The sequence below is a fragment of the Ictalurus punctatus genome, chromosome 9 (assembly GCF_001660625.3).
Source record: "Ictalurus punctatus breed USDA103 chromosome 9, Coco_2.0, whole genome shotgun sequence".
Lineage (NCBI taxonomy): Eukaryota > Metazoa > Chordata > Actinopteri > Siluriformes > Ictaluridae > Ictalurus > Ictalurus punctatus.
In genome coordinates, this window is record NC_030424.2 from 20449829 (window position 1) to 20460000 (window position 10172).

A 10172-nucleotide genomic window follows, 5' to 3' on the forward strand; every position below is an offset into this window, starting at 1 on the left:
GGACCACCCAGCCTAACATTCATCCATCTCCAGCAGTCATGCTTAAGAGGTGTTAGTTTTTCAGCATGGGATTTATTGAGTTGTATCCGGGGTCTAGTGTTTCCTGCCCCGCAGATGCTGGCTGTGGCGAGTTTAAATTAGTCCAGACTGCCTCTACGTCAGAGCTGCGTTTGCTTGGCTGGATGGCTAGTTAATGTTGGGATTGGGTTTCAGGCTGGCTGGAGTACTTTCTGTGTGAGCGTCTTGAATTATCACAATGTCTGAATGTAGTGGGATCTACCCAACTCAAGATCTTTAACTTAGCCGTGATCGTTTAGTAGAGTCTAAAAATCACCTGTCCTATCAGACCATCTGCTTAACAGCATGCAAACGTGAGTGAGGTCAGCTGTTTTTGATGGTACAAAAACCATTTGTCAGCAAGTTGTATTTAGGGACGAGTTTCCATTGTCATTTTCCATATAGCCTTATGACTCATAAAAAATTGAGTACTCATGGACAGTAATCAGCAAAATGGGGGCAGTGTGGAAAATAATTACTATAGGATATTCGATTATCAGACTGGATACTATTCTTGCACTGTATTTAAAGAAGAAAATACTGTTTTTCTCTTTCGGTATTGTTGAACATGCTCTTATTTTGAATGACTTTCTTCATTTTCAGTATCACATCAACAAGCTGTCCATCATGTCTTCAGACAATCATATGAACAACAGCGAGAAGGAGGTGGATGAAGTGGACGCTGCACTGTCAGACCTGGAGATCACCCTGGAGGGAGGAAAGACCTCTAACACACTGGTAGTCTCCGTCTCACACACACTCACAGGCCTGACATCTCCACTGCACTGTTCTGTCTTTCAATTTGAATACAAGTTTTTTATACCAAGAATTTGAATGAACCTTTCAACAAAGTTCCTTTGTGTTCCATCTTCATTCCCAGGGTGACATTACATCCATCCCAGAACTGGCTGATCATGTGAAGGTTTTTAAGTGAGTTAAACCCAGCACAGCTTCTCTGTTTTAACTACTGTATGGTTTTTTTTGTTTGTTTGTTTGTTTGTTTTTTAATAAATATTGTACAAGCTTGAATGTTGTATACAAATATTATGTTTGACATTGAAGTCTTTAAGAGGCAGAATGTTTATTATAAATAGGCTTGGGAACTGATGTAAAGCATAACTTCTTACAGAAACATTTTAAGATCAAAGAAAACATATAAAAATATAACAGAATATAAACAAAAACAGCCAATTTTTTAGACTTAAAGTTTGTTTGTCTTATTTTATGAAATTATTATTGTTTGTGTACTATCAAATACATGTAATCTTTTGGATATGTTTGCTTCTAATTCAAATACATTGTTTGTGATATTTGCTTCCTTTCTCAGGCCAAAGAAACTGACACTGAAAGGACCCAAGCAGTACTGGTGCACATTCAAGGACATTACAATCTCCTGCTACAAGAGTCGTGAGGAGGCCCATGGCATACCTGCCCACCAAATGAACCTGAGAGGTGAGAACCACTTTGGGTTTAGTTTTCTAGAATTAATACTCGACATATTAGAAGCTGAAGTTGTGCATTCTTGTGTCCTTTATTTTTTTATTATTTATACAGGCTGTGAGGTTACGCCAGATGTAAATATTTCTGGTCAGAAATTCAACATCAAGTTGTTAATCCCAGTAGCGGATGGCATGAATGAGATCTGGCTGCGATGCGACACGGTGAGCAAATAGCCTGTTAACAGCTGAATGAACGTTGACTACGTTTACATGGACAGCAGTAATCTGATTATTCACCTTACTCTGATTAAGATAATATTGTGAATAAGGTGTTTACAGGAGTCGCTTTTAGAATACTCCTGTCATGTACCCGTTTTACATGTTATAGAACATAATTAGATTAACGGCACACGTCATTATGTCACCGCGCCCCGACGTCCCTTCAGAATTTCACGTATCAACATACAGTTCATCTTCGTTATGGTACCGTATACAGTTTTGGGTGTTTTTCTGAATTTTTTTTACGTAAAAAATTAAAGTACAGTTAATTATTTGTCATGGTATACGTGCAAATAGACAACTGCTTGAAGCCGTGGGCTGCGTCCCAAATCGCATACTTACCGTCTATATAGAAGCCGAGATGCATGTATTTTTCCCCACTACAGGCCTATAGTAGGTAAGTCCGCGGTTTGGGACGCAGCCGTGCTCTCTTGTTCGCCATAAAACGGTCGAGCGCTGCCGTGTGTGATCGTGTCCTGTCGCAAAATGCAGTGAAAACTCACACGACGTTAATAGTGTGATTAAGGTGTTTACATGTCTGTAATGCACGTCGATAATGCGACTAAAAGAGGAATGCTCCACATGTCTTAATTCGATTATTGCCTACTTCAAGTATGACTTTTATCAGATTAAGGTAATTAAAAATTGCTGTTTACATGGTAGTTTCTTAGAGTATTGTCTTAATCGGGTTAATATTGGATTATTGTTGTCCACGTAAACGCACTGATTCAGTAACTATAACTTCAAATCACACATCTCACTTTTTTTTATGAAATTGCTCAAGTTGATTTAGTTTTTTTATTTGCACGTATTTAGGAGAAGCAGTACGCACAGTGGATGGCTGCCTGTCGTCTGGCCTCCAAAGGGAAGACAATGGCAGATAGCTCCTATAACTTGGAGGTCCAGAACATTCTGTCCTTCTTAAAGATGCAGCACATGAACCCAGATCCCCAGATTATTGAACCGATCACCACAGATATCAACCCTGAGTGTCTCGTCTCACCACGATATCTGAAGAAGTACAAGAACAAGCAGGTAACTGAAGATAAGGTGGTTAGAACCTGTAGCCAAACGGGAAAGCAGTCGAAGTAATGCACGTTAGTTCCCACCTGAGCAAAAGCAGGTTAGTGCTCTCAGGTCCAAATTAAGAATAATGAGCTTCGGTTTGGGTGGAACTGATGATGATTGTTCACTTAAAACTTCTAATCTACTTTTGCGGTTCTTGGTAATCTAGCTCATGCATGTTGGGAAATGGATTACAGCTGGTAATATACAGATACAATAGAGAAATAGAGATAAAGAATGAGTGTAACTGGGTGAAAGGGCCTGAGAAGAAGAGTTGGGTTCTACTATACTTACCAGTGTACTGGGTGTGAGCCCTCCCAAATGGCCTCCTGACATCAGACTGTCCCCCAGAGGAATGCATGTATCTACTCCACTTATCTACATCACACCTCTTCCCTCACTGCCTACTGCAGTGCTGTGAAATCCTGATCATCCCACACCAGCACACACCCATGAAAATTTACGGTTTCTTTTTCCGTTTTTTGTGCTGCTAAATCAGGACTAGGACATGCCTAATAAAAACGATAGGAAGTGAGTCAAGAACCGCTTTCCATGAATGTAATAAATGCGGTAGTTTTTGTTCCTCTTCATTTGTTGCCGGGCAGTATGAACAATTTGGAAAGTTTGGGCTGAGTTAGGACAAGTGTTTATTGTCCGTGACTCTGACGTGATGAGATGTCAACCTTTCTGAAAGAGGCAGCAATCCGGGTAAGGCCTTACAAATGTGTCGTAGATGTAAAACCTCATCAGTCAACAAGTCAGTCAGATCTGCTGTACCGCTTTGATGTGATGTGATGTCATGTTTAAGTGCTCGAGAAATAAAAATTTTCGAAAGGTTTTTTTTACGCCAATATGGCAGTATATATAGAAAAAGAAATAGTTCATGTGTAGTTCTTCACTTCTGGGAAAATTATTATATATATTTTTTGATGACTCATTCTTGTCCTAATCTTAATTTTCTCTAATCAAATGCTTTCAAGAACCTATGTACCCTGCCCCTGGGGGAGGGTCTTGCTCAACAGAAACAGCTTTTGTTGGCTGTGTGCTTTCCTGCAAACTATTCATTTCCAAGAGGGTGGAATTTGTGCAAGTTCACGGTCATGTGACAGGCACTTTTACAGGAGTGTTTCGCTGAATTAGGGCAGTTCAATGGCAGAACATCCTGTCATAACACATAATTCTGTCATTTTACATAGTCAGGGCTTCTTTTTAATTAACATAATTTAATACACTATATGGCCAAAATTGTGTGATCACCTGACTATCACACCCACATGTGGGCCTTGTCCTGAACTGTTGCCACAAAGCTGGAAGCACAGAAATATATAGAATGCCTTTGTTTGCAGTAGCATTACAATTTCCCTTCACTGGAATGAAGGGGCCCAAACCTGTTCCAGCATGACAATGTGCTCACAATGAGGTCCAGGAAGACATGGTTTGCCAAAGGTTGGAGTGGAAGAACAAAGCCCTGGCCTCAACCCCAATGGAACACCTTTTGGGATTAACTGGAATGCCGACTGCCCCCTAGGCCTTCTTGCCTGACCTCACTAATGCATCACGAATGCTATTGGATGGTGTGCAAGTCAGACAAGCACTTAAACTTGCTGTCATAAATCAAATCATTGTTCTCATAACATTTCATGGGTTTAAACACTCTTTGTTAGCATTCCATAACAAACTGTGTCCAGGTGGCACTGTCATGTGAACACTTTCTCCCTGTTTTACCCTGCAGTGGAAGAGGAAATGCCCTTGTAAGCCCAAGTTTGGAGTATGTAGCACATACCTGATTAGTGTGAAGATGAGTATTTGTGTAGAGAGGTTTTAAGGAAAACCATATAGTGCACTCTGCACCAGTAGAAGTGAACTGGACGAAAAAATACAATTCAAAGGACAGAAAATTTCAAATTCATAAAATGGTTTTGCACTGAATAGTATTGTGGAGACTCGTGCATGGTACATGTGTAAGCAATTAAACTGTAGCATAGCACATGTTGGTATGTTTTGGCTGATGATATGGGACTGCTGGAATGTTCCCAGTGTGTAAGTGATTAGATGGGTGTTTGAATGAGGAGGTGTAGCTGCTTTAAATGATGAGTCAGGGTATGGGAATAAGCCAGATGTAGTGTGATGTGTACCCTGAGTAGCTGCAGCCTGCTGAGAAGGCTGTAAATTAGCAGCACAGGAAATGGCAGGAAATGCCTTATTAAAATGGAGTACGTGCATCATTGCAGTTTGACACAAGTGTGGAAACTTCACAGCCCAGCTCCTGAGCTAAGCAGATTTTGAATGCAGCAGCTTTTAGTGCACAGTGTTATTGTGTAAAGCATATCCGCCATGTTTTTTTTGTTGTTGTTTTTTTTTTAAACTCCACCCAGAAACCGGAAGATGGTTAGAGCACATATATGGGAGCGAGTGAGACCACTAGGGCCTGCTGAGTGTGTGTAGTGTTAGCGAGGGGCAGTGGTTCTGGCTGAAGTCCACAGATTGCAATGTTTGGAGGGGTAGTGGCTTGTAATATGACCAACCCTTCCCAGCTGCTCTCCACCCTGTCGTCACTACATCAAAGCTCCAAGCCATCTGATCCCTTGAGTCTGTGTTTGGAACTGAGGGGGGTGGGAACGGACAAAACGGGCGGGAAAGCAGCAGGAAATGAGAGCTGCCTGTGAACGTGGCTTAGGACAAACACGACCGGCGTTCTCGGTTGTGCAGAAGATGCTGGATTTTGTGTTTTTTGTTTCTGTCTACTCCAACCTTTTCTTCACCAACAAGCCAGGCATTTCCTCACAGAGGAAGAAATGCTTTAATTACTAGAACATTAAGCACTGTGATGCCAGAGTTGACCGTTTACTTTTATATATGTTGTGTTTGACTGGTGTTATCCACCAGAATACGTATCAGTCAACTGCGTAAAGCAGGGCATTTTGAGTCAGTTTGGATTCAATTTGGGGTGTAGCACCCTCTTGTGGAAATGTGCAGTATCTATCAGTAGTAATCTATCGTTGTCCTTTCATGAATGAAATAAGAGTATTTCTTTTATGTACATGTGAATGTGTGGATATGTATGTGTATATGGCAGTATATATTGCCATGTTGGCAAATACCTGTAAGGTTTGTTTGTAGGTATTCCAGACAATGTAATCCATGTTTTATGTTGATCTAAAGTTTACTAAATCCAACTGCTCTATATTATCAATAATTTTCAGTTATGTCTTTCAGCAAGTAAAAGTTGAAATTTTGCAGTGTTTTTTAAATTCTTTTTTCAAAATGTCTTTTCATTCTCGTGTAGGTTTTCAATATGCTGTGCACTGCTTGTTACACACCTCTCTCTCTCTTTTTTTTTTTTTTCTTGTGTATTCAGCTGGAGACTGCTGCATGAGCTTCGCCTGTCATGCGCTAACCTTTTTGTTTAGCTATTTTTGACATGCTGACTGATAAAGGCTAATCTGTTTTGTTTAAAACTTGTCTGCTTGTTTGCTACTTTCTCACCTGCTTTATTTGTTTTACATTTTTATCTTTTTTTCCCCTTCTTTTGCTCTTCTCCTGCCCCTGACCTTCTCAGCCAGGCTATATCAGGGACCTGGTAAGTCAGTTGCTTGCAGCGATGTGATGTCTTTCTTAACTCCATCATTCTTGTTAGATATCCATTTTCTAACTAATTTGGTGGTTAAGTAATGAACTTGTGTGGTTTAAAGTAGGGCCCAACTGATTATGAAATCAACTAACTAAAAATTGATAGCCAATAACATATACTGATATAATCCAAGCAATATAAAACAGTATATGAAATACATGTTCCTTTTCATCATTACTTTATCTAGTACAGTTTATAAAGTGTGGATGCTGGTTCATAAATATTTAAAATGGCTGAGCTATGTTTGAAATGCAAAAATGAAACTATCCATACACCCAAATTGAGATTTAGGAGGTGGGGGAGGTGTTTTTTTGTTTTTGCTATCAGTGTGGGTACAGTATCATTTATTATTATATGAAATTGTCTACATTGATCTCATGTAAATATCTGTCTTAAGAATTAATTTGCCCATAAAGTTTAAGAATCTCATTACATGAAGTGAGCGATTATCGTCTTATAATGAGTTTGGATGTTGTTCAAATAATATCTATAAATATCTGCCAATTTTATTGGTGTACTTGATACTTTGGTTGGGTCCTAGTTTAAATCTATATACAGTGGTGCTTGAAAGTTTGTGAACCCTTTAGAATGTTCTAAATTTCAGCATAAGTATGACCTAAAACATAATCAGATATTTTCAAACAAGTCCTAAAAGTAGATAAAGAGAACCCAATTAAACAAATGAGACAGAAACATTACACTTGGTCATGTATTTATTGAGGAAAATGATCCAATGTTACATATCTGTGAGTGGCAGAAGTATGTGAACCTTTGTTTTCGATATCTGGTCTGACCCCCTTGTGCAGCAGTAACTGCAACTAAACATTTCTGGTAACTGTTGACCAATCCTGTTCAGTTTTCAGTACAGAACAACTTCTACTCTTTTCATCTTTGTTTGTGTCATGATGCACTTCAACAAATGTGTGTTGTGAAGATCAGACTTTGATAGATCCCTGTTCTTTAAATAAAACAGGGTGTTCACTCACACCTGATTGTCATCCTGTTGATTGAAAACACCTGACTCTAATTTCACCTTCAAATTAAACTGCTAATCCTAGAGATTCACATACTTTTGCTACTCACTCATATGTAATATTGGATCGTTTTCCTCAATAAATAACTGACCAAGTATAATAATTTTGTCTCATTTGTTTAATTGGGTTCCCTTATTCTTCTAAAGGGTTCACAAATTTTCAAGCACCACTGTAGGTTGCTTGATCTGCTCTATTATGTCCTTGGATTTCTTTTCTCTTTGAAACTAACCACTCTGAACATGTTTTGAGACTAAATGGTGGTGGTGTCAGTACTATAAGTTGAAAATCTGAAATGGAAAACAATGGTACTTTTAAAGCAGGTAGATCTGTTTTCCTGCAGTAAGTAGTTATTCATTGGTCAGAAGCAGCACTTTACTGTGGTTAGGAGTGAAGGTTGACCGATTGATCAGATTTGCCTATTAACTGGCACCAATAACCGATTGCTGGAACGATCAGTTGTCAGCAAAAATCCACACCGATAATTTTCACGATCGCGTCCGTTGCGGCTCAGAAGGGTCCGCTGTCATTATAAAGTGCAAGAGTGGCCTCTAGAGGCGAAATAAAAACTCACTGACACATTTTGTTGCGTTATTTGAAGTGGGTTTTTTTTTTTTTTTCGTTTTTTTTTTTAAAGTCTCTTTTTATTTGTTATTTGGACTGTTACTTTTTGCTTCTTTTATTTACTTTAATATTTATTAATAGCTATATATATTTATTTTTTTCATTTAAAAAATAATTACAGTACACCTTTCATGGTCACATTTCACTCATTTTCATACAGTCAGTGCTGTTTATTTTTGTAATAAAGTTCAGCAATTTTTTTTACTTCTTTGAGTGTTATATTTTCATTCAGTATCAATTTTAAATCCTCATTTAAATCTGTTGATCAATCAGTTAGCGGCAGGTACTGCCCAACTTGGGTTTTGGTTTCAGTAAACTCCACTTCCATCCATCGGTCAACCTCTAGCTAGGAGTGACTAAACCCCACCACTGAGCTCTCTCACTGGTGAGGAATGCCTCTCTGCTTCATCACCTCTCTCTCTCTCTGCTGCACTCACTTCCTGTTTGGTGACGGTTTGTTAATAGCATAAAGGTTCTTGATGTCATTTGTTCCTCTGTGTGGGAGTGGGATGTTGGGAAGGGTGAGACTAGAAGAATGTGTTGAGTGTTTTGTGCATTTGTTTTCAGATCTCTGCTCGTATCCTAGAGGCCCATCAGAATGTGGCTCAGATGAGTCTCATTGAGGCCAAGATGCGCTTCATCCAGGCCTGGCAGTCACTGCCAGAGTTTGGGATCACTCATTTCTTGGCCAAGTGAGTGTGTTGTGCATAGTCTTGTTAATCATTTTTACAAGTCTCCAAACTCCCTGATTCATACAAATGTTTGTGAGTCAGGCAAAACAGGCACACCCAATTTACTGTTCGTTATTTTCCATTCTATTTATATTCATACAGTTAACTCCTATGTTGTGTGTTAAGTACGGTAAATGAGTCTTATTTTTCACATCTATTTCTAAGGTTCCAAGGCAGTAAGAGAGAGGAGTTGATTGGCATCACCTACAACAGATTGATCCGCATAGACGCCAGCACCAGAGACGCCATTAAGACCTGGCGCTTCAGCAATATGAAACAGTGGAACGTCAACTGGGAGATCAAGATGGTGAGGTGTTTTTTCGTAACCTGAACTCAGGTTTAAGACGATAGTACATCTTATTTCCTTGCACAATTCATTTTATACTGTAAATTAAATACAACATACTCAGTTAAAATGGTAATCCTAAGGACAGATGTGTTTTAAATGAATGAAATCAAAAATAAGCCATAATACTATGACAACAGAGGTTTTAGTATGAGACGAACATCAGCAAAGCTGTTTTCAGGCAAAAATATCTGTGTATATACAAGTAGCTGCCTATGGCGCCATCTAGAGTGGGCTGCCAATTTAAGTATTTGACGTCAAAGTAGACATGTTGCTGAGCACTCGATTCAAAATGTCCCAATGCTGCCCTGCTCATGGCTTCCACAGAACTGACCATTGATGACACAAGCTCTGTTTTAGCTCTGATGCACATATTCCTAAAGCCTTCTTAAAACAGAGGTTTTTTTTGTTTTGTTTTACAGCTTTATACAGAGCTTAGTTTACAAATATAGGTGACCTGAATGAAAGCAGTGTACATAAATCACTGCAGTGAGATTCTCGTCTGGTAGTTGCTTATATGACATACGTCAGCATATCATTAGGGTGGGAAGGAAAATGTCAGAACATTCGTGTATGTATATCTGTTCCACACATTTCATATTCTCAAAACCAGTCGTTGGTATGTTCTTCTCTAGGTTACAGTGGAGTTTGCTGATGAGCCCAGTCTGTCGTTCACCTGCACCGAGGTGGACTGTAAGGTGGTGCACGAGTTCATCGGTGGCTACATTTTCCTGTCCACAAGGGCCAAGGACCAGAATGAGTCTCTTGATGAGGAAATGTTCTACAAGCTCACCAGTGGCTGGGTCTGAGAGGGAGAACCTCAGCAAAACAGGGGGTGGGGTGGCATGGGGTGCCTGGGATTTTTGTTCATTTACTCTTTTTCTTGTGTTTTGATTTTTGTTTTTTTAACCATGCCATACATCTGGCCACAATGATTGTTTGAAAGCTGCCATCTTTTTAATTTTTATT

General features: G+C 39.3%; 1 protein-coding gene across 4 annotated transcripts in view; it reads left to right on the top strand.

The window, feature by feature from the left end:
- fermt2 (FERM domain containing kindlin 2) overlaps window positions 1-10172 on the top strand; it is a 44456-nt gene that overhangs the window by 32367 nt on the left and 1917 nt on the right. For 2 of the 4 annotated variants that reach the window (XM_017476059.2, XM_017476061.2), the window contains 9 exons: window positions 661-795; window positions 938-987; window positions 1385-1509; window positions 1612-1718; window positions 2592-2810; window positions 6400-6420; window positions 8694-8818; window positions 9023-9164; window positions 9839-10172. The exon at window positions 9839-10172 is cut by the window's right edge and continues 1917 nt beyond it. In XM_017476059.2, the coding sequence (XP_017331548.1) occupies window positions 661-795; window positions 938-987; window positions 1385-1509; window positions 1612-1718; window positions 2592-2810; window positions 6400-6420; window positions 8694-8818; window positions 9023-9164; window positions 9839-10012 (1098 nt within the window). In that variant the 3' untranslated portion in view covers window positions 10013-10172. The remainder of the gene's footprint in view (window positions 1-660; window positions 796-937; window positions 988-1384; window positions 1510-1611; window positions 1719-2591; window positions 2811-6399; window positions 6421-8693; window positions 8819-9022; window positions 9165-9838) is intronic. The other 2 variants (XM_017476060.2, XM_053682831.1) reach the window with 1 other exon arrangement.